At 39.6% G+C, this 24916-nt stretch overlaps 2 protein-coding genes across 2 annotated transcripts; one reads left to right on the top strand and one right to left on the bottom strand.

Moving 5' to 3' along the window:
* Window positions 1–656: 656 nt before the first annotated feature.
* On the top strand, window positions 657–22431 carry LOC120416641 (partitioning defective 6 homolog beta). The gene is made up of 5 exons (XM_039578451.2): window positions 657–1212; window positions 1281–1506; window positions 20266–20393; window positions 20464–20561; window positions 20624–22431. Exons 1-5 carry the CDS (start codon window positions 1150–1152, stop codon window positions 21051–21053), a joined length of 945 nt encoding a protein of 314 aa, XP_039434385.1. The 5' UTR covers window positions 657–1149; the 3' UTR covers window positions 21054–22431.
* On the bottom strand, window positions 7929–9285 carry LOC128092856 (AT-rich interactive domain-containing protein 2-like). The gene is made up of 3 exons (XM_052707821.1): window positions 9053–9285; window positions 8696–8993; window positions 7929–8635 (listed from the first exon to the last, which is right to left on the bottom strand). The coding sequence occupies exons 2-3, from the start codon at window positions 8990–8992 to the stop codon at window positions 8582–8584; spliced, it is 351 nt and encodes a 116-aa protein (XP_052563781.1). The 5' UTR covers window position 8993; window positions 9053–9285; the 3' UTR covers window positions 7929–8581.
* Window positions 22432–24916: the final 2485 nt, after the last annotated feature.

The raw sequence follows: 24916 nt of genomic DNA, 5'->3' as shown, positions 1-24916 counted from the left end.
GAATTATAGAATTTTAGAATTTTAGAATTTTAGAATTTTAGAATTTTAGAATTTTAGAATTTTAGAATTTTAGAATTTTAGAATTTTAGAATTTTAGAATTTTAGAATTTTAGAATTTTAGAAATTTAGAATTTTAGAATTTTAGAATTTTAGAATTTTAGAATTTTAGAATTTTAGAATTTTAGAAATTTAGAATTTTAGAATTTTAGAATTTTAGAATTTTAGAATTTTAGAATTTTAGAATTTTAGAATTAAAAAAAGTTAAAATCTAATAATTTTTAGAATTATTTTTTTTCCATAGAGTTATAAACGTACGCATGTGATTTTTTTACCGGACATCACAAAAGTGGTGTGCTAGTGTGCGTGAGATCAGGCTTAGATAACTCTATAAAAAAAATGAGCCTGTGACACGTAATGAAACTTTCGCAGCTTTCATGATAATCTTCACAGAAACTTGACAGAAAGTTTAACTCCATGTTGCACTTTTAGTTTCTCGATATTGTTTCAGATGTTAACCCAACTCCGACATTCCGACAAAAAACGGCCGTCGAATCTTTAGTTACCTTCTCAATTCTACAACCTTGCTTCTTTTGACAGTTGACAGCGCGGTCACTCATATTTGACCCATCCGTCAAATTTCTCGACTCGCGCCGTGAGTGCCGCGAAAACGTCTAACATTTTTTTAGGTTTTTATCACACAGAAATTTCCGAGCCTAAGTTCTTTGTATAATTTCGCTTCCAAAAAGGGCTCAAATCGCTAGAAATTGTGCTTCGCTCGGTAGCTTGCAAGTGCGCGCGTGCGGGAACATTGTCATCGGTGCCGTTTGGCGATGCGCTCGGGCATGAAAACGGCGCACAACTTTTGCTGAAAAGTTTCACTTTAGAGGCAGGTTCCATTGCTGCTGCTGCCTCCTGCTGCACTTTCCCGTGCCGTGTCGTTGTCCCGTCCGTCGTCGTCGTCGTCGTTGAATCGCGATCATTTATCATCACCCGTCGTCGTCTTCGCCACTTCGCAAGTGCATTTGAAGGCAAGGGAGCAAAAAGAAAGATAAAAAAAGTCCGTTCAAAAACAAAGGGAAAAGGGCCCAAGCCGGAAGGTTCCCTCGCCGCTCCCACCTCGGTTCCGTCCGTCCGTCGATGCATTGAACAATGTCGAAGAACAAAATCGCCACCTCCAAGCTCGAGAGCGATCACATCGAGGTCAAGTCCAAGGTAGGAAACGAATCCCGTTGGGAATTCCGTAGGGAATCTATGCTAACTCTGTCATGGCCCTTTCACAGTTTGATGCCGAGTTCCGGCGATGGTCGCTGAAGCGATCCGAGCAGCACAGCTTCGACGAGTTCCAGTCGCTGCTCGAGCGCCTGCACAAACTGGACCGGTCCCAGCTGCTGGTGTCCTACATCGACCCGCGGGACAACGATCTGCTGCCGATCAACAACGATGACAACTTTGGCCGGGCGCTGACCACGGCCCGCCCCCTGCTGCGTGTCATCATCCAGCGGAAAGGTAGGCCTTCTTCCATAATTGAGTTGGTTCAATCCCTTGTTTGTCGATAGAACTCGACGCTATCGGGCATAAGCCACCTAGCTAGGCTTAGTCATACGTTCTAAGCCACTTGAGTATGCGTCGTCGACGTCGTTGTCGCTGCAAGTCCAAGTTTGACTCGTTGAGTCGGTGCTTCATTATGCTTGCTTAAGAGCGAGTTTTTCACCGATGTGAAACAGGTCGTATTGAGGTGCTCCGATTTGGATGAAACTTTCAGGGTTTGTTTGTCTATACATGAGATGAACTCATGCCAAATATGAGCTCTCTACGACAAAGGGAAGTGGGGTAAAACGGGCATTGAAGTTTGAGGTCCAAAAAACATGAAAAATCTTAAAATTGCTCGCATTTCCGTAAAACTTCATCAATTCCAACTCTCTTAGATGCATTCGAATGGTCTTTTGAAGCCCTTCAAAATGTGCTATAGACATCCAGGATTGGTTTGACTTTTTCTCATAGCTTTTGCAAATTACTGTTAAAAATGGATTTTTTTAAAACCTTAATAACTTTTTGCAACAGCATCCAACACCCATACTCCCATAGGTCAAAAGTTAGGGGATTTCATGGATTATAAGCCTGCGGTATTAACTTTTTGGCCAATCGCAGTTTTTCTCATACTTTTACGATTTTTCTATAACAAACATTTTACAACGTTGGTTTTTGCCCTGTTGGCTTCCATAGCGGCATTTTTTGGTCTCAATTTTGACATATTTGAAATCCTCAGAAAATTTTACATTAGATTAACACCTCAATCTAATGTAAAATTTTCTGAGGATTCCGAATATGTCAAAATTGAGACCAAAAAAAGCCGCTATGGAAGCCAACAGGGCAAAAACCAACGTTGTAAAATGTTTGTTATAGAAAAATCGTAAAAGTATGAGAAAAACTGCGATTGACCAAAAAGTTAATACCGCAGGCTTATAGTCCATGAAATCCCCTAACTTTTGACCTATGGGAGTATGGGTGTTGGATGCTGTTGCAAAAAGTTATTAAGGTTTTAAAAAAATCCATTTTTAACAGTAATTTGCAAAAGCTATGAGAAAAAGTCAAACCAATCCTGGATGTCTATAGCACATTTTGAAGGGCTTCAAAAGACCATTCGAATGCATCTAAGAGAATTGGAATTGATGAAGTTTTACGGAAATGCGAGCAATTTTAAGATTTTTCATGTTTTTTGGACCTCAAACTTCAATGCCCGTTTTACCCCACTTCCTTTTGTCGTAGAGGGCTCATATTTGGCATGAGTTCATCTCATGTATAGACAAACAAACCCTGAAAGTTTCATCCAAATCGGAGCACCTCGATACGACCTCTAGAACAAACCGAGCAGAATCTACAAATACTGCCTCTTAACTCGGCTTGCGCGAGTACAAAACGGTTCGTTGTTTTCGATTCTCCTGTCTGTATTGCGTTGTGTTGACTAGGGTATATGACCCTATTTTGGACCTAGTACCTATTTTGGACCTATTTTTATTAATCGATGTAGCTCAGGCTTTTAAAGTACGAATTCACTGAATCCAACCAACAGAAAGTGTAGGCAGGATCGTTTTGTATCTTACCTCTTCCAAAAATGTTAACATTTTTGATTATTTCCGCTTTTTCAGCCACTTTCTTCAACGCCATTCGAACTTCCTTTCATTTTCCTAGCACGTCGATTAGGTCCAAAAATTCCGGCCTCGTTGCTTATCAGATTTGGCTCGCGACACCTAGATGATTTTTTCTGTTTTGCACTGACACCAAGCAATTTCGTCCGGTTTCCGAGCAATGTAACTGTTGTTTATTTAATTCTTTCTTGTTTTCCGTCACTAAACCATTGAAATAACTATTCTATTATCGAAAAAAACTCATTTCAAAATATTTTTTCAAATCAGCCGCGTTGGATCAGTTTTTGGAGCTACTTTGCCGTCGGTTCAAGGCTATCACCAACACATGCATAACAAAGTGTTGCCAGTTTTGTTTATCAATTTATTTCGATATTTCATTGAAATTGATCGAAATTTTTTAATTTAATATTTTGAATTGAATTTCTTTACTGTAATTATTTGAATGAAATCTAAGCTTTAAAAAGCAAATGATTTACAGAAACAATGAAAATATGTTTTTTAAACGATAAAAATGCAAATTGATGCTAGAGATTTAGATGATTGTTAGGACCGATTGCAAAGTATCCCAAAATTTAAACTGATGTTGATTTATTTTTGTCTTAACATCATTATCACCAATTAAGCCGCATATATTTTTTAATTTTTGCTTCAAAAAATGCAAACTGGCTACCCTGTTGGAATTGAAGGGGAAACGATTGAAAAACCTAAAGGGTCTAGTTCATTAAATCGTCAGCTGTCACCGTGACAGGAGCGGTCAACATCGCTTACGAGTGGTTTTTGAAAAAGTCGCATGAATTAAATTTAAAAAATCTTGATTTAGTTTTAAAAAGATCCTAAGCGCTAGTTGTAAACAAATCAATTTTTCGCTTAGTTCTCGATCAATTTACGAATTATAAATAAAAAATGCTTTGAATTATCATCTGCACGTCTTTTAAATGCTCTTTACTGGAAAACAAACAAAATTTGGTTTGGTTCAGAAAAAACATCAAATAAGTGTTGGAGATCGTGATGGCTTTTACGACGTATTGCAAACTAATCAGAGAAATATACATATGGAAAATATATTTTTTGTAAGTTTTAACTGATTTTTGCATATTTATCTATATATAATATAGATTTTTAAAAATACAGGTATAACGTATTTTTTCACAATTGGCAGCGTTGGTGTATAATAAATTACACTTTAAAATTTTACCGTGTCAATCATGTTAGAAACCAAGGGATAGGACAGTGAGTAATTTTGAGAAATTTTGAGTAGAATTGAGTAACTTTGAGCCACTCAAACTTTCTCATTCTTCACAACCGACGTAACGAATTTTGACACTGACATTTGAAAGCGATGACAATTGACGTTGACAGATAATGCAAAATAAATTCAACAGCATGCGGAAAAACCGAACAAAACAGGAACGCAAAAAGTTCGATTCAATTATTGGAAATTCCGATAGCTACGACGGATGCAACGACCGGTACAGTCGGAAGATGGTTCCGGAAGCAATCCTAGATACCCTTGAGCGACGGCCTGATTGGTGGTAGAATTGATGACGATCTGGTCAACCGCTGTCGACGAGAAGGAGTTGAACGTTCGAACCAGCCAGTTCCTTCTACTTTGGATTCCGTGTCCGTGGAGGAACAACTGGAACTTCCCGGGAGGATGCCACGAAAGCGATCGAGTTGTGCTACCGCGATAGTTACTACGACCATCGGTTGAACGTGCTTCCGGGCCATGAACGTAACGGGAGAATACGATCGTGGTGCCAATAAAAGAGGAACGCGACCGGGAGTGGTGGCCAGTTGCATCGGTTCAACGATTTCTTGGCTTGTTTAGCATACAGAACCCGAGCGATCCTGAAATGGAGGACCAGCAAGGCCAACAGGGCGTACGAGTTAAAGGAACCAAGTAAAAAGCAACGCTATCTCGAATCGGACAAAAAGGCTGATATTTTGGAGAAGGTGGCGCGTGATAAACAGCCGCAGCCTGTCCTACTGGAAGTACATACTGACTACGGGAAGTCTTTTCGGCTGTATTGCTCAACTGGAACCGGCACGGATGGACGGAACTCTGATCGTGACCAGGGCATGAGTGTTCCCTGGAGAATCAACGGGTTAGGTTAAAGGAGGATGAGTTCGTACCTTATGGAATGTAACGATACAAAAGCAGCTTTTATCCATACACTTCTAACATCTTCAAACGGTCGTCCTCCACAATCCTGGTAATCTCTTGACCATCACAGATTCATAGCAAACTCCTTCAGCTCCGCCTGTTGATCAAAATATTCGCTAGTGTCAAAGATACCTTGTGTGATTTAAATACTCTAGAAAAGTATCCGAATTGTCTAAAAAATATTTTTCTAATGTTTTCCACTTTTTTGCTCTCAGAATCTCTTTTATTTTTAAATCAGATTTCGCAATATTCAAATTACATTCAAATATCTTTTTTTTTGCAAGAAGAAGCCTTTTTGGAGAACAAAACATCAGGTGATAGCAACGCCGCTGCAAACGGAAGATTGTTTTTCTAAGCGTTCCGGGGGTAAGCAGCTTACAGTCCCGAGTTACGGTTCAGCGCCCTCTGAAGGTCCTTACTTTTACGACCACATCCTTTAGCCTCCAAATTCTTCATGCGCGGTAGTTATACTCGTTGATCTCGACCTTCTTGCCTTGGAGCACGTCCTGCAGAGTTTTCAGCATCTACTCCTCGTTGAACGCGTCCGGATGGTCAAAGTTGAACTGACCCTTCTCGGCGCGGACCTTCTCCGCGGAGGTTAACTCCCGGTAGAAACTGTCCTGGCTGATCGAGACGACTTGTCGCTGCGTTTGGTCCATGTCAGCCTGGTCCAGCTGTTCCATGATCCGTTTGCAGACCGTCGACTTGTTCACTCTCTTCTGGACCGTTGCACCTTCTGCTACAGGATCATGTCCCGATCCGCGATGGCGGTTATCAAGCGATTCGGGCCGCAGCTCCGTCTCGACGTCCACTTTGTCGATCAACTCGAATTACTTTCTATGCTCCTTGTAGATCGAAAACAGTCGTTGTTTGTTGCATTTTCGCGGTGGCACTTCTTGGCTTTTGAACCAATTCAGGTCGCTCATTGAGCCGCTTCTCCCGGTTCTCCCGAACCTGTCCACGACCTTCAACTACAGACAAACTTCAACCAACTTTGCAACGGAGCCCGATTTCACCCACACTAAAAATCCGCGGCCGGTGGGGTGGTGAATGACCTGTAGCAGAGACCGTTCCGACGTCAGCGGTCAAGACGACATGGACACGGGGATAAATCCGGGAGTTGAGCATGTTGTTTCCGACTTGAAGGGGCTGCTTCCAGGGTGTTTCTGAAAAATTGAATGAACAAAGAGAATAACTTCCTGAAGACGTCGATTGAGGAGTTCAGCCGTGGGAACCGATTTGGTTGTGCAGCGGACCTGAGAAGACATTTGCCCTTTACGCAGGGAATCTACTCCCACTGGACAACTAGATGTAATCCGAGATTGTCCGCACCTGTAATAATCCCCGGAATCTTTACTCAAGTAGTTGACTTACCTTTTGAACCTTCAGCATCACTTTTTGTTTGTATACACAGCTAACTGTCAAAGTTACGATTCGAAAATTCCGTAACCAGGCTATACAAAATTTCAGGAGGAAAATTGATTAACTTTGAGTAACATTGAGTCATTTTGAGAAATTGAGTCACTCGGTTACTCTCTGTCCTACCCCTTGTTAGAAACACAATTAAACCAGCTAGAAAAATAAAAATCTTCGAAAAAAAAATTAGCATAAGAGGTTAATGCGATGTTAACATTATGAATTTTATGATTTGAGACATATAGCCTTTGACTTTGATAGGTTTGATATTTTTCCGCAAAATGAAGAGTACAAATTGAATACGTACGGAATGGTATGGAATCATACTGACCGTGGTAGAGAAGTGCTCAAAGTACCTCATGAAGAACTTTTCATGAAATTTTGAAAAGTTTAAAAAGTTAGTTAACTATAACTAAGAAAATGTTGATAAATAGCATTATTTTCGTCTTCTCAACGTGTCATGATTTTTTCAATGAACATGATTTTGAATCGTAAAACGGAATGCATTTTCGGATTCTTCGGACAATCTTCTACTAGGAAAGGTAAAATAAGTTATATAAATATTATTCAATATTATTTGTTTTTGAAACATAATTTTAAAAAATCTCATAATTTAAAGGCATTTCCAGTAAAACAAATTTCATATAAAATGTGAAAACTTTTGATTCGTTCTTTAAATTCAGTTATACATGTAATATAAATCCATAATTTAATAAACAAAACTAGTTTTAACGAATTTCAGGCAAAGTTCTGAATTTTTAACAATATTACCTAAAATTTCTATGTATTATGTTAAAAAGCTTATAAACATAGTTAACTAAGTATTGACATAAATGATTTTCTTAAAATTATATCAGCAACCTAAGTGATGGTAAGTTTGAAGTAAAAATAATGTTTGAAAACCTCAAATCTGCTTTGAACAAGACAAACTATGACTATCAAGGCACCCTGGTATTCAAACAAAGATTTTTTTCAAATCTTACATTGTTTTTAAAGTGCAACATGTAGTTAAACTTTTTGTCAAGCAACTGTAAAGTTTAACATGACAGATGAGAAAGTTTCACACCAAGTTACAAGCTATAATCTCCCTTTAAAATTTCTTGATTGTTTAATAATATTTGAACATAAGCTCTGCGTAAAATTTAGAACCTTTTTTCATTGAAACTTGTTATGTATCTCTGTCATTCATTTAATTTTACACACAAAGAAAAATTACTCTAAATTTAAAAAGATCGTTCGTTGGATTAAAAGTTCGCGTTGGTGAATATTCGTAGAAAGTTCAAACTTTTCAATTTAAAAGTTGGAAAGTTTTTGATACTAACATGCATTTATGGAACAAAATCGTTGTATTGGTAAAAGTATTTTACTTTTAATTGGAAAAGAAACCTTTTATGGCAAGAATACACAACATTTAGCACTACAGGGATAATTTCAGAAAAATGTGCTTGGTTTTTTACATTTATTTAAAAAAAATTAAACAGTATGTTAGAAAAACACTTTTTTTGTATTTAACGCTTCTCCACTAGCTTCTGCTTCATACGGTACGCCACCGGTCACTTCCGAATACCCCAGGCTGGACGGTTCCGGATGGAGGCTTCGACGCGCGACAGCAGTGTAACACGATGGTCACGTTTCCGGCCTCAATCAGGACAGTCTTGGAGGAGTTGGCCATTGATTCGGGAAGGGTGGTCGACGTTTCCCGGCTGGAAAGTCAAGTGCCTGAACGGGGGTTTTCTGATCCTGGAAGCGCATCCGGAACATGGAGTTGATGAGGCCCTCGGAACGGAGTTCGATTTTGAGCACGTAATCCTACTTCGAGAATGACACAGATTTTTTTTTGGCTCACTGTCCAGATTCATTCGGCTGAAGCTGCGCCGTCGCGACGTGAGTGTTTGTGGGCGGGAAGTTGCTAAAAGAGATGGAAAGTAAGTGAAGTTGGCTAGCCACTGCACACATTCTCAATACTCACCGGTGCTGTAAACCGCCGGTACCGAGTGCAACATCTGCGCTGACCACCTCCGATTATGTAGCTTTTCGTCGTCCTCCTCTTCGTCGGAGGACCATCGTGAAAATAAACTTTCGCGTACTTGTCCAAAAACCGGAAGTTAATCTTCTTCAACGCAATCTCGTTGTTCACGCAACGCTTCGGCAGCGCCATCTCCTCGATGATCTCGCCCCAGTCCTCACGCGAATTGACCTTCAACCACCAATCCCGGGCCACCACCACCCAATACAACCGGTGCGAATCCACATTCCTACCTCTCATCCTACAAAAACAAACAAAATCAATCACAAACCCCACAAAACACCCAAGCTTCCTTCTTACGCATTCCGGCCGTGGAACAGCTGCAGTTCCTGCAGGAAGCTGGCCTTGTCCTTTTCGAGCACTCGACCTCGTCCCGCTCCTGCACCACCCTCCTTCGAAGGCGTTCCGCTGCTGCTGTTTGGCTCACGAAGGTTTCCGCGTCCGAGTCCTGGCTGCTTCCGCGGTCGGCTTTGCTTTGCGTCCTAGACCCACCAGCACCACCGGACCCACCAAAGTGTTTGTTTACATTTGCGACTTAGGCGTACACGGTTACAGAGAACGTCAAAATGAAAGAAATTTTACAGTCGAATTAAAAGTAAAAACTTTTAAATCACTGAGCAATGAGATTTTCAAAAACTGTAGCAGTAAAAGTTTTCATTTTTAAAACAAGAAAAAAACTTTTAATGTAGCAAATTTTAACAACTTTTTAATTCAAAAGTAAGTTACTTTTGTCATTACCGTAATATTTTTTTGTGTGTAAGATAAGGTGTTTTTATTGCGAGTAATAACGGGTTGTCTTATATGTTCTTATGCTTGAACAATTAGGTCGTAAGAATATGCAAATGGTAAATAGGACAGAGACCTGCTAAAGATGCGTGAGTTTCCATTCAATATGATTAAAACACGTTTTCAAATTCAAATCTATTGTTTCATCATAATTATTCAATTTCTGAAATAAATATTTTCCAAATTATAATCGTGGATTGGCCCTTTGGTTTATCAAACCGAGTTTTTGTAAGTGTGCGTGTTGCCGCCGCACGCCGCAATTCGAGTTGTCCAAATTTCAACCAATCAGAGTGTGGGTCCAAAATAGGTTCAGCGATGTCTCCAAAATACATTCAATAAGTCCAAAAAGCATCCAAAAAATGTTTTACTTGAAATGCTTATTACAATGGAATGGTTAAATTATTTTAAATTTTCAATAGTACACTTTGTTAAGCATAAATTAAGACACAAAACAATCCTGAAATGAGCCAAATTAGTTAGACCGTTCCTGAGAACTATGCGAAATATGTTGACGCTTTGCATAGTAGGTCCAAAATAGGGCCATATACCCTAAATGAGGGTGATTAACGACGGGCGATGTGTGTAAAATGATTGGCGGGGAATGAAAGAATCGTTTTTTTTTATCGCGCAATTCTGCTCGACGCCAAATGTGGATTAGATTTAATCAAGAATGGACTGTTGAAAACTGCTTGCGAAAGATGTACTAAACAGCCAGATTTATGTGACAATGTTTTGAAGCGCCTTTTCAGCTTTTTTTTTGTTAAAATAAAAGCATACTCAGATGTTACAAAAATGCAAATTAAAAAAAAAAAACAAGATAAGATAAAAAGATTACTCAGACTTTTTTTCCATCTGGAACGCTTCTACCTCAGAACTTTAAACTGATGATCTTTTGATTGCGATTCCGACCACAAATTTGGCAGATTTTCGATTAGAATGGTGCATGATCGTGCCATTTCGAAGTGTACGAAAAAGGATTTTAGCGAACACGGTATTTATCTCCGGTGCAAATTTCCCCATAAGTCCCTCATAATTAGGCAAGACAACTCTTTTGTGATCAATTTCGTGGCCCTGGAACCCCATCGGAACATCCCCAGGGGCTCCGGCCACTTCAGGTGGTAGCCAATTCCAATGATCGACTCCCGCTCATGCGAGCTGGCTTGGCTTGTCTTAGCTGGTCCTTGCCTCCAGGCCATCTCCAGGTCATCCATATTTACGACATCCAAATGGCTCCAAGTGCAAATTCCAAATTCGAGCCAAACATTTCATTAGGGCACAAAACCAAAACGTAAACATTCGGGATTATTCCACTATTCCATTCATTAGTACTCTCCCTACATGCCCTCCAAGAATCAGATTGATAACAAACAATTTCCTATTGAAAAAATGAAAAACACAAAAGGGCACATAACCATTTTCACTGCAAACCAACAAAAATGTTCAAATGTGCCCTTTTATTTTTCGTTAGTTTCTCGTACTTGAGGAACTTTTTGTGTTATAAAGTGAACTTTTCATGCATTCTTAACACTAATTCACCTCAAAAAAAAAGTTTGGTTTACTTTTCACCAAGGATTTCTGCAGAGAAAAACTTTGTCAAAAAACAATATTTAATACGGTCCCGCGGCTGCTGTTCAGTACACTTTTGAAGAATTTTTATGTTTCACGTACCTTATTTACACTATTCAATCACAAAACTTCACCATTTATCAACATTTCTACTGAATTCCTCATTATTTCTAACTAAACAAAAGGGCCCGTAAACATCATTCAAAACAACAATCCGGTGACAGCGCTTTAGTGCCCTTTCAGCTCTCTTTGAAATTGCATTTAGAAAGGGCCCATTATGAACAACAGTTCGAAAGTTAAAAGGGCCTAATAACGAGATTTTCTAAAATTATGAGTTTTATTGCGAAAATCAACAAAAATTAAGAAGCATTTAAGCAAGGTTGATGATAATGATGTGTTTTATCGTATCATCAGTAAAAATACCAACAGTCAAGCTTCTTTTTTAAATAGGAATTCTTGACTTTTTTTTGATAAGGTCCTATAAACAAATGTAAACATTGAGTGTATCCCGCTTACTCCGATGGACTTTGACATAAGGTGTGAAAGGGATACACTCAATGTTTACATTTGTTTATAGGACCTTATCAAAAAAAGTCAAGAATTGAAACAAGTTGTCCACTTTTTGCAAGCGATTTTCTCGAATCGCGGTTTTTGGTTTTGTGCCCTAATGAAATGTTTGGCTCGAAATGACGATTAGAACTGTCAAAGTCAACTACATGAGTTTTCGAATCAGCCATGCCAGATATACAGATAAATCTGTATTATACAGATTTTTTGATCCCAAAAATCACAAAAATCTGTATATACAGATTTTTTAAAAATGATTTATTTTGAAAATTTCAATAATTTAGTAATTGAATTATGCTTTAATATGATTAAAAAGCTTAAATCTGTTGTGAAAAGTCTAAAAAAATCTTCTATGGCTTCGAATTTGACAAGATACAGATAAAATACAGATTTGTTTTTAAGAAAATACAGATTTCCCATAAAATAATCTGGCAACGTTGTTTTCGATGAAGTTTCGAAATGCTTCCAGCACATCAGTCTTCGACTTCAGGAAGTACACGACGGTCTTGCGGCTGGCATCGTCAATGAAGATCAGAAAATAGCGTCAGTCGTCATCTCTCGTAATCGCTTAATTCCGCTAGCAGAGAGATGTCCCATCCGGCGATGCCACAGCTCGAACTTGTTGTCTGCTTGCACCAGATTCGCACGAGATCGCTTGGATTCGGTGAGCTTATAGAGACCGTCCATCTCTCGACCAATCGCTACTACCATGTCACTCGCGTCCAGCACCACACATGCGTCCTTCGTGAACTCCACACGGGAACCTTTTCTTGCACATGTCCGGAACGCACATCACGTCGGTCATCGTCAAATTCCGAATTTCTCCATCACAGTCAGCTTCCAGCTTGACAGAACCGTTAGCAACGACGGCGACTTCCGCGTTGTTGACCACATTGTTTTTGGCCGACACACTCGATGGATTTTGCAGGATTTCTTCGTTCCGGCAAATGTGGGTTGTCGCTCCGGAATCGATGATCCAGTCACCACCGGCTCCTGCCGGTGACTCCACCGCGTTGAACGCAGCAAAGAGCGAAATCGCGTTCCCCTTGTGGTTGCCAGACTTCTCCTTGCTCTTCGCACTCGTCCCGTTCATGCACTCCGACGCGTAGTGCTTGAACTTCTGCTGCCGCTGCTTGCTGTAGAATGCGCCCTTGCTCTCGCTCGAGCTCGATCCAACATCGACCTTCACCTCCTGCATGATCGTGCCCTTCACCTTTTCCGCTGTCACCTTGACGATTCCAATCCGAGAATCATCGGTGTGTACGTATTTGGCAGGCTCTCCAGCAGCAAACTCGACACCCAATCATCTTCGACTTTGAAGCCGACTTCCGCCAGCTGGTTACAGGTTACCATTATCTCGCTGACGTACTCCTGGGTCGAGGAGATGATCTCCTCCACCTCTCAGCTCCCACCAACCGAATCCCGGTCAGTTTTCTCAGGAGACCGATCCTCCGAGTAGAACCGCTGTCCTCGAACGTGTTGCGTAAGATGTCCCAAGCTTCTCTCGCTGTTGCCGCAATCTGGACCATGCCTGAGGCAGATAGTCGCCAGTGCTTGCTCCGAGGTATCCGCGTCCACTTCCGGTTCTCCGTCTACAGGATCCCGTACGGCGGGCCAGGTCCGTTCCTTGATCAGGACCATCTTCGTAGCAAACGCCCAGAGTTCTCCTTTCACCGGCAGCGAAACGGAACTTTCGGGTAGGCTTGGACCGCCAGGTTGAACCGCCGCCCCGCCTCGTCCAGCGCCAGGAACTCGGGCTTCTTCATCGGCCATCGTTTCAGGACAAACTTTTTCCAAATTCTTCAGTGAACTTCTTGAGTGAAAATTTTCTTCTGCTATTTTCTCCTAACAACCGTTGCTACGGAACTGTCTGGGCCAATAACCTAAAGGCAGTAGGTCTTGTAGGTTTGAGTGATGGACAACGATTGAATAGATTTATTTGTGGCTCCTAAGTCATAGACTACTACAACTAATTATATATACTAATTCTACGGTTGCTCCAACAATTTTTCTCCAATGTTTATATATTATGGATATTTAAGGCGGTTCGTCACTGTTGCATAAATGCAAAAAATGCATGCAATATGTGGGAGTAGAGAACAGCACTAATTCTACATATAAACTTTGGAAAAAAAAAACCAATCGTTAGTTTCAATTTACCTTTAAGATAAAGGAATGCTAAATTATTTAAATAAATTATGAAAAAAATGGTCAAAAAACCGAGCTTTTTTTTCATAAAATTATTTTTATTAGGTCCTTTTCGGTACTGGGACCTGGTTAGGACCGAGTCGGCTTTTGTAATTACATTTCGAGCCAAACATTTCATTAGGGCACAAAACCAAAAACCGCCATTCGAGAAAATCGCTTGCAAAAATTGAACAACTTGTTTCAATTCCTATTTTAAAAAGAAGCTTGACTGATGGTATTTTTACTGATGATACGATAAAACACATCATTATCATCAACTCTGCTTTAATGCTTCTTAATTTCTGTTGATTTTCGCAATAAAACTCATAATTTTAAAAAATCTCGTTATTAGGCCCTTTTAGCTTCCAACTGCTGTTCATAATGGGCCCTTTCTAAATGCAATTTCGAAGAGAATTAAAAGGGCACTAAAGCGCTGTCACCGGATTGATGTTTTGACTGATGTTTATGGGCCCTTTTGTTTAGTAAGAAATAATGAGGGATTCAGTGGAAATTTTGATAATTGGTAAGTTTTGTGATTGAATGGTGTAGATAAGGTATGTAAAACATAAACATTCTTCAAAAGAGTACTGAACAGTAGCCGCGGGACCGTATTAAATGTTGTATTTCGACAAAGTTTTTTTCTGCAGAAATGCCTGGTGAAAAGTAAACCAAACTTTTTTTTTAAGTGAATTAGTGTTAAGAATGTATGAAAAGTTCACTTTATAACGATTCTATGACAATTTCCGGAATTCCATTTCCCGGAATGGACATTATCCGGAATGGACGTTTTCCGGAATGGACGTTATCCGGAATGGACGTTATCCGGAATGGACATTATCCGGAATGGACGTTATCCGGAATGAAATTTCCCGGAATGGACGTTTCCCGGAATGGACATTTCCCGGAAAAATGAGTTTTTTATATTACCTGATTTGAGAATGAATGGAATCTTGCCTACTCGCTTACTTGTGGTTAAGAATTATATAGTTTGTATCCCATTGGTTTGACCTAGTATTTTGACAACAATATAAATAATTATTACATGAATCATAAAAATTATAGTGAAATGTTCGGACACGATAGTCAACGATTGAAACAATACTTTGTTAACCACCACGAGATGTAACAATATAGATCGATAGATATTAGACAAACAAATGTTTATAACATTCTTTCAATGTGTTGTTATGTAAGAATTTTCCCTTCTTTTGTTAATCAGTTGACTTTTGTGTCTAAATTCTACCAAATTTTACTATTCAAAGAAGGGAAAACCTCAAGAAAATAAAATGCTTTTCAGAAAATCAATGTGTACTTTCTCGAGGTTTTCCCTTCTTTAAAAATACACGATCTTTCATCAAAGTAATGGGATTTAATATAAGAATTCTCCCTTCTTTTGTTAATTCTACTATATATTTTACCTAGTTTTTCTTTAAAGGACTCAGCACTACAAAGCAGAGTCCAGGAACCGTTGTGTAGGGGTAAGCGTGGTCGCCTCTCACTCATTCGGCCTGGGTTCGATCCCAGACGGTCACGGTGGTGGCATTTTTCGAGACGAGATTTGCCCACAGAGAACAGATGTATATCATTGAACAAACAGCATTGGAAAACGTGTGTAAAAATTCAAACCAAAATGCGTTGAAAAGAGCTAGGGTGTGCACCATCCGCCTAGATAGCGCCACTTCCAAAATCATGATGGCCCACAGTAGCAGAACGTTGGACCATCTAATCACTGCATAAAACATTCTGTACGAACGACATCAGACCAATGTCTGACTGTCCTTCATCACAGGGTTGCAATTTTACGCGCCAAAGAAAGTAAACAAAACGAAATCGGACATAACATGTGTAAAAGGACTATTTTAAGTTGTCGCTTGAAAAATCATTTTTGAATGAATTTTCTGTTATGTTTTCGTTAATGTTAATGCATTTTTGCATTATTGTTAGTCAACTGGAATTATACAGAAGTGAATTTTATATTTAAACGAGGTTAACATTTATTTTCTTCCGAAATTATTGAGCCTTTTTCATTGTTAAGTCAAGTATTCTCAGCCGCGACGGTGGCGCCGCCAAGCGTATCCTGCACACTCTAATTTCTTTGATGCAAGATTGTATGCAGCGCATTTTTTTAGTGCAACAGTGTTTACACACAAGTTAGAGACTAGATGTACATCTGTTCTCTGTGATTTGCCTGTTCACACCTTCCGTCGGACGGGGAAGTAAAGGTTGGCCCCGGTCTAACCTAGAAGTTAGATCGGTAGCTCAGTCCAGGTGTAGGAGCCGTCTCCCTGGGTCCTGTCTCGGTGGAGTCACTGGCAAGCAGTTGGACTAACAATCCAAAGATCGTCAGTTCGAATCTCGGGGTGAATGGAAGCTCAGGTGTAAAAAAAGGTTTGCAATTGCCTCAACAATCTAGCCTTCGAACACCTAGTTTCGAGTAGGAATGTCGCAATCGAGAACGCCTAGGCAATGCTGTAGAGCGAACAATTTATTTTAGTTTTATTTACTGTAAAGCAGAATGTTTATTTTCAAAGAAGGGAAAACCTCAAGAAAATAAAAAGCTTTTCAGAAAATCAAGGTATAATGTGTACTTTCTTGAGATTTTCTTCTGAAAGCTTATTATTTTATTTATTAATTATAGTGCAAAGTTCTTTAACGAAAAACTAGGTAAAAGTTAGTAGAATCAACAAAAGAAGGGAAAATTCTTATATAAAATCACGGACGAAATAAAATCCCATTACTTTGATGAAAGATCGTGTATTTTTAAAGAAGGGAAAATCTCAAAAAAGTACACATTATACATTGATTTTCTGAAAAGCTTTTATTTTCTTGAGATTTTTTCTTCTTTGAAAATAATCATTCTGCTTTATAGTAAAATTTGGTACAATTAAGTCAGAAAAGACAACTGTTAACAAAAGAAGGGAAAATTCTTACATATAACAACACATTGAAATAATGTTAAAAACATCTAGTGTTTGTCTAATATCTATCGATCTACATTGTTACATCACGTGGTGGTTAATAAAGTATTGTTTCAATAGTCAACGCTTGCTTCTATTGTTCGTGTCCGAACATTTCACTTTCTTTTTTATCATTTAGTAAAAGTAAGAATTTATCATTTATATTGTTGTCAAAATATCGAGTTCCTTAAATGTGACTAGCTCAAACTAACGGAATACAGACTATATAATTCTTAACCACAAGTAAGCGAGTAGGCAAGATTCCATTCATTCTCAAATCAGGTAATCTAAAAAACTCATTTTTCCGGGAAATGTCCATTCCGGGAAACGTCCATTCCGGGAAATTTCATTCCGGATAACGTCCATTCCGGATAATGTCCATTCCGGATAACGTCCATTCCGGAAAACGTCCATTCCGGATAATGTCCATTCCGGAAAAAGTCCATTCCGGGAAATGGAATTCCGGAAATTGTCATAGAATCTTTATAACACAAAAAGTTCCACAACTACGAAAAACTAACGAAAAACAGAAGGGCACATTTGAACATTTTTTTTTGGTTTGGAGTGAAAATTGTTATGTGCCCTTTTGTGTTTTTGATTTTTTCAATGGTAAATTGTTTGCTATCAATCTGATTCTCGGAGGGCATGTAGGGAGTGTACTAATGAATAGAATAGTGGAATAATCCCAAATGTTTACGTTTTGCTTTTGTGCCCTAATGAAATGTTTGGCTCGATTTGACTTAATAATTACAGAGGATCTTGTGTGTTCTCATAACTCCTGAATTCACGTCTTTGAATTTACGTTACCGGTTCATTTGTAGACGTAAATAGTTTTTCACCAATTGGGTCCTAAAATTAAGCTTAGATTGCTGATATTATTGTTTGCAGCGATAAAGCTTATTTTTCTGAGTACAATGACCCTTTGTACAACCACAAAGAGTTTAAAATTGATTTTTAAATCAATTTTGAAAAATTATCCTCGCGGTCCTTCTTGACAGAAAAGCTCCTACTTGACAGCTCGTTCCAAGGGGACTATAGTTGATCTATCGAAAAAATGTTGCCTTGGCAATATTTTTTTTTGCATTAAAATGAAAAAAAAAGTGATCAGAAATGGTTTTTTATCGTGTTTTTTACCGTTGTACATAAAAATTGACATAGGGCTTTAGTACCCAATTTACGCATATTTTTCATGCAAAATCTATGTAAACATGCTTGCTTACTTAGAAAAAGATATTTCTTGACTTTTTTTTGATAAGGTCCTATAAACAAATCCAGAGTTTTTTTTTGAAAAGGACCAATAAACTATTGTCTTTCATATGTTTATAGGACCTAATCAAAAAAAAACTCTAGAAATGTAAACATTGAGTGTATCCCTTTCACACCTTATGTCAAAGTCCATCGGAGTAAGCGGGATACACTCAATGTTTACATTTGTTTATAGGACCTTATCTTAAAAAAGTCAAGATTTGAAGTTGTTTTTGTAAAGATTTTCCCGGAAAATCTTGGAATTTTCCATCTCAAACTTTCCAGGTGGAAGAACCGCTTCGGGTCTAAAAACGTCTTTCACTTGAATTGACGTCGTGACGTGAATGATTTAACGTCGGACGTAAATTGCATGCAAGTTGACGTAGAGTGCATAATCGAGGTAGCAAGTTGAGTTTGCCATAACGATTTGTTTACAAACAATTCGAATTTGCATTTGAATTTCACTGAAAATTTAGCTAACTTTAATGATTTTAGAAAATCTATCCGATTCCGATTTATCATAGATCTAAGTGTGTGGTTATCATTGTGAAAAAATGCGTTGCGATGTAATCGGAGCTGGAATGTCCCGCGAGGTTCATTCGTGAAAACCGATCAAGGATTCCGTTGATGTGTTTGGTTAATTGGTGTGTTAATTGAGGTTGGCAGCAGATTCTTCGATCGAATTGGCAGGGAAGGCTGGTCATTGCAAGATCAACCACATCCATCCGCCGTCGGAAACAGATCAAGTCCCATCATGAATGACATAAGAATGGCGGTGGCGCCGGTTCCGTCGCTATCGCTGTTTATCCGGCAGCAGCAGAAGAAGTTTGGAGAAGTAGTTCAAGAATCGATTTCCAGTAAAGAGGTGGAAGAGGTAAATTATTACGGACCATACTAACAAAGGTGGCAAGCGCAAGATTATGCAACCTCCGCTGATCGCGGTCTATTAAGATTATGGGATTATGCCTATGAGTTTTGTTGCTGTCATGTCCAGCCAAGATCTTCACTGAATTCCAGCTGTTCAAAAGTGGCCAGAAGCGTGAGATTCTGATATACCAGAGCTACCGGTACCGTCATCAATGGTGACATTGGGTCCGAGGGTGAGATTAGGTTAACAAATTTCAGCATTTTTGTATGACCCAATCTCATCCCCCAAACGCAATGTCACCCCTGATGACGGTACTAGGAATCCGTAATTGATCATCATGCCGGAAATCACAATCATAGAGGCTAAAACCCAACGAACGAGCAACCGCGCCGCCGCCAGCAGCAAATCTTTGCCATTCCGATGTCTGCCCAACAACCCTATTATTGTGAAATAAACTTTATTTTTGCGGAATCAATCAATTACGATAGTCAATAAAAAGAAAACTTAAAGCTGCGAGATTCTCAGATTTCAATATAAAGACAAAGCTACAATCGCTCATAGATGTTTGGGATTATTAGCTTAAGTACCCGAACCAATCAAATTATCCACTTTTCAGGTTTGTTTTTTTATATGAGCCATTTTCAAAATTTAATCAAGAGTTTCGTCGTTTTCGAAAGTTTGGCAATAGCAGAAAGTATGCGATCAACACCATCTGGCGGGAATTTTTGCTATACAAATGAAAGCGGTTTATCTAAATCCCTATACACAAACCAACCGGTACGACGTTAATTCAAAGACGTCTTTGGGAATTCACGTAATTTCAGGAGTCATGAGAACACACCCTAAATGTTAGTGTTAGCCGATTACCCGCGGCCTACTCGGGGTTAGTAGGGAAGGGATTGATGTTAAAGACAAGGCGTGGGAAGGGATGGGGGATTGTGTAGGGGTCTTGGTTGGCTCTGCTGGCCTTTGCTTTTGTCCTCAGCCGCAACTCGGTGTCCAGCTGCTGGGGCGATCTTCCTTTGCTTCCGGTGCAAACCAGAAACGAAAACTAACTGAAGAAAAACTAAATGGATATTTTGGAATCTAAGAGGAACTGCTAGATCGCATAGAGAACATCAAGGTCTAGTTGAGATAACGCGTCTCGCATCGGGATTTCTGGTGGTCTTCCTCGGGGAACCGAGCTTTGTTTAATATTACTTTTAATGCCATTAAATCTAACCAACTAGGATCTATTAGATAGAAAACTTTTGAACAAATCTAAAGGAATTAAATTAACGGAATCCCAAACTCAAATAATATTTCATCCCTTTCTTTCAAATCCCTTTTCCGCACAGGCGACAGCACAGAGGAAATCACCGGCTACGGCACGATAAGACCGCGCAACCTAATCAGCAGCATCCTCGGCCAGACGCCGGTCAAATCGCGCGGGCTGGCCATCTCCAATCCGCATGACTTTCGCCAGGTGGGTTGTCGTTTACTCCCCCTTTAATTGATTGTTACACACTTAAAACATTGCTCGACTCTCCCTGCAGGTCTCCGCGATCATCGACGTCGACATTGTTCCGGAAACTTGCAGACGCGTTCGGCTGCTGAAGCATGGCAGCGACAAACCGCTCGGGTTCTACATTCGGTGAGAGTTATTTGAGTTACATCTGTGCTTGTTTTTTCTTTACTAATTTAGTTTGTTTTCAGTGACGGAACATCGGTGCGCGTGACGGCCAACGGGCTGGAGAAGCAGCCGGGCATTTTCATCTCCCGCCTGGTCCCGGGAGGGTTGGCCGAGAGTACGGGCCTGCTGGCCGTCAACGACGAGGTGCTAGAGGTGAACGGAATCGAGGTGAACGGCAAAACGCTGGACCAGGTCACGGACATGATGGTGGCCAACAGCTCGAACCTGATCATCACGGTAAAGCCGGCGAACCAGCGGACACTGGCGCCACCGCGGCGTGGCTCGTTCTCGCGCAACAGTCAACTGTCGGGCGGTTCGCACCAGTCGCACCAAACGACCAACTCGGACGACCAGGATCAGGACGACCAGGACGAGATCCGCGATCTGACGGGGGCCGCCACGCTCGAGGAGAACGCCCTCATCACGCAGCGGGACGGAGTGCTGCATCTTTAGAGTGTACTTTAATTATCTTAATTAGCACCTCCTTCCTCCTGTTTCCCCCAGAACCTTCACGATTACGAGACAGTCGATCAACTCCCCCTCCCAACTCGCCGCGAACGCAATTGTGACTTCAGTATGTTTCCAGTTTTTTTTTTCTTTGATGTGTTTTATAAGTTTATATATTAAATTAAGAGCAAACAGTATTTTATAAAAACATTCCGTTCGTTATATTTTGCACACAGTGAAGATTCGTGTTTATACTGCGCTGCGCTATTTACGGCAGACTATTGTTCTGTATTCAATAAAGAAAAAAAAACTTACTTTAATGTTGTCTACACACATATGTTTGTTCGATGTTTAAACGTAACTTTATGTAGAAAGGAAGAAGAAAAAAGTATTTGCAACAGCATTCCATTTATAAATCTAATAAGTCTGTGCAACTGTTTCAAACATTCCTTCCCCCGAAAGAAAAAAAAACACTTAAGTTGCACTCGCTAGTATTTCCATTCCATGCACGAGGTCTCTTTAGCATTTTTGTACTTAAGAATCGTGGTAAGCAAGTTTCGTTCCGTTTAGTGAGATCGGTATTATAGAAAAGTTAGTTATTTCATTCCTCACAGTTCTGCAAAAGACGAGGAGACGTGCTCAATTGGCAAAGCAGAAAGAAAAAAACGCATCAAAATTATGCCTTTACACAAGATAGTATTTTGGATACTAGTGCCTTTTAGTATCAAAAAAATTAAAATAAAAAAATAGTTTATCATCAATTAGGATCGATTTTGATCAAACAACCCAAATATGCCTTGCTATACAAGTTCATGATGACGAAATAAATAAAAGAAACACAACATTACTAATCGATAGAAACATTTAAAAAAAGGACGCTAGAATTAGGCGCACGCGATAGCAAAAACCAGCAATAGAGCAAATAAGAAGATCGAGAGAAGTTACGCAAAGAGATCACCCAACTCCACTTAAACAACAACAACATCAAAAAATCATGTCGAGAACAAAAACTGGGCCTTGCTATACACACACATACAAAACAAAACAAAAAGACAGACAACCAAAATGAAATTATTTATAAACGGTGATAACGCTGAAATTGCAAGTGTGGGAAACTTACTCAAAAATGAAGCCGATTGAATCTGCACTTTGGGCAAAGAAAAATGATAAAAAAAAAAATAAATAAACCGTAAAACATTTGCGATGAAAAGTGAACGAAAGGGAGGGTAAGTTTTACTTAAACATTACTTAAAAAATCTTCACAATTTATATCAGTAATTTGGAAGTAAACTTGGCGAGAATAAAAAAAAAACGCGGTTAAACTATTAAATAATGTGTATAACAGTTGTTTAAAGCAAAATATATAACATTTTATAGAACGACATCATCTGTGCTTTTTATTGTTTGATATCCGAAATCAATAGCTATTGGAAAATGTCGAAGAACAGAAAGCTGAAGAGCTCAAATTAGGAAGGAGAAAAATATATCAAAAATAATAAAATCGATAATTATAAAGTTTTATATTAAAAAGTGAGTTTGGTCTTAAATTTTAATATGGTACAGTTAAACAATTTTTAAAAGATCTTAAATTAAAATTAGCGTGGAGATTGTTGCAATTGGTTGTAATTTCTCGACTATGTGCAGGACTCATGATCGAGATTTCTGAAAAGTAAGATTTCGAGCATCGACAAATGACGATTTACCATCGCGAAATTACGATCGAAATTTTACTATCAGGACATCTCGAACGTAGAGACCATAAATAGGGAGACTGGTCAGACTTTGTTACTTTGCTTTGTTTTGTCATTTATGATAGCAATTTCGATTCTGAAAATTTTTGAAATTTTTTTTTCGTTTTTTTGAATTTTTTTCCAGTTTTTTGATGCATTGAAATTTTTTAGTTAAGATTATTTTTTTTTAGAAGTTTGTAAAATCCCTCAAATTTAAATGTGTTTAATTCTATGAATTTCTAAAAAAATATTTTCCCTGAAAGTGCTCTTTTAGGGCTAGCAAAATCTAAACTTAGAAATATGTGCCCTCCCTGTAAAGACTTATGAATTGATCTTAGTTGAAAGGTTATCCAAATCTCTGAATTGCAAATGTAACATCCTGGAGCGCCGAGCTCCCGTGTAGGTCGATGGCTTGAAACTCATCTTGCGAGGGAAAAGGTGTAGCTAGCAGTCGGCTGCTGGGGATGAGGGGATTTCGGCTGCTGCGGGAATCCTGGAGCTTATTATAAGTTCCAGGCTCTCTAAGCAATCTCTCGGACGATCTGTTGGCGACTGAGTCTGAGCTTTGAAGAACTCTGTAGTAGTACACAGAGAAGAGCTTCGAAAGCTACTTTAGACTTGGTCACTTGCTCTCAGGCAACATTCGAGCTGAAGATTGGGCTATATAATCAGTAACGATCGCTAGATGAATCAAAAATATATGTACGAGGTTTCCCCTCAATCTTGCTCATCTCCACGTCCTCGGATCGATTATTCAAAATTTTATTTCAAAATGTTGAAACCATGGCTCGTAAAGTATTGTACGATCAGTTCCTAGCTGGACTTGGTCACTGGAAACGACCGGCGACTCAACGACCGACGAAATAGCCGGCGGGCCAGATGCGGGCATAAAAATGTCAAAATCTCTTCCCCCCTCACTTCGTCTCACCATCCAACTGCAGCTTTGTTGACAAACAAACGGAGCACGCGGTCGCATGATGGCGGCATCGAGCCAGAATTAGGGGTGATCATGTGATAAAAAAGGTGCAGGTGGTTATGTTACACATGACCAGTATGACAAAGAACTTTGCTAGATGATTGTTGAAATTTTCGATTAGAACGTCCGATCCAAATTTCCCCATGATTCCCTTATAATTACTCAAGACAACTCTTTTGTGGTCTATTTCGTGGCTCTGAAACAGGCTGTTTGATTTGTAAAGTTTTAAGACATAATATCAACGTCCTATCGAACTAAGGGGATGAAAATTGCAAGTGGAGCTGAACTGCCCTATTCAGGGCTCTAATTGATTACGAAATAGTTATTCTAAATTTCTAGAAACAGATTTCAGAAGTTTAACAGTCATTTTTCCCCAACTCTTATGGTTCGGCAAATGTCCCCCCATCGGAACATCCGCGGGGCCTCCGGCCACTTCGGTGTGTGGCCACTACTGCCGAAATTTCAAATTTCATGTCCAGTATCAAAATCCACAAAGTTTAATACCCATATTGCAACAACTCTTATGATTCGGCAAATTTCTTCCCATAGGAACATCCCCGGGGCCTTCGGCCACTCCGGATTGTGGCCGCTACTGCTGAAATATCAAATTTCATGTCCAGTATCAAAATCCATAAAGTTTGATACCCATATTGTACCAACTCTTATGGTTCGGCAAATGTCCCTCCATCGGAATATCCCCGGGGCCTCCGGCCACTCCAGGTGGTGGCCACTACTGCCAAAATATCAAATTTCATGTCCAGTATCAAAAACCCTAAAGTTTGATACCCATATTGCCCCAACTCTAATGGTTTCGCAAATGTCCCCCCATTGGAACATCAGCGGGGCCTTCGGCCACTCCGGATTGTGGCCACTACTGCCGAAATGTCAAATTTCATGTTCAGTATCAAAAACCTTAAAGTTTGATACCCATATTGCCCCAACTCTTATGGTTCCGCAAATGTCCCCCCATTGGAACATCCGCGGGGCCCTCCGGATTGTGGCCACTACTGCTGAAATGTCAAATTTCATGTTCAGTATCAAAAACCTTAAAGTTTGCCCCAACTCTTATGGTTCGACAAATGTCCCCCCATCGGAACATCCCCGGGGCCTCCGGCCACTCCAGGTGGTGGCCACTACTGCCGAAATGTCAAATTTCATGTCCA

The sequence above is a fragment of the Culex pipiens genome, chromosome 2 (assembly GCF_016801865.2).
Source record: "Culex pipiens pallens isolate TS chromosome 2, TS_CPP_V2, whole genome shotgun sequence".
In the NCBI taxonomy this organism is placed as follows: domain Eukaryota; kingdom Metazoa; phylum Arthropoda; class Insecta; order Diptera; family Culicidae; genus Culex; species Culex pipiens.
The sequence above is the reverse complement of the archived record's forward strand: the minus strand, read 5'-3'. Positions and strand labels throughout refer to the sequence as shown.

What these genes read in the sequence shown, in the direction of transcription:
- LOC120416641 (XM_039578451.2), top strand. Translation starts at nt 1,150, where the DNA reads ATGTCGAAGAACAAAATCGCCACCTCCAAGCTCGAGAGCGATCACATC. An exon ending in ACATCGAGGTCAAGTCCAAG is followed by an intron (nt 1,213 to 1,280) that starts GTAGGAAACGAA and finishes GCCCTTTCACAG; the next exon opens with TTTGATGCCGAGTTCCGGCG. An exon ending in CCGCTCGGGTTCTACATTCG is followed by an intron (nt 20,562 to 20,623) that starts GTGAGAGTTATT and finishes GTTTGTTTTCAG; the next exon opens with TGACGGAACATCGGTGCGCG.
- LOC128092856 (XM_052707821.1), bottom strand. Translation starts at nt 8,992, where the DNA reads ATGAGAGGTAGGAATGTGGATTCGCACCGGTTGTATTGGGTGGTGGTG. An exon ending in ACCGGCGGTTTACAGCACCG is followed by an intron (nt 8,636 to 8,695) that starts GTGAGTATTGAG and finishes CATCTCTTTTAG; the next exon opens with CAACTTCCCGCCCACAAACA.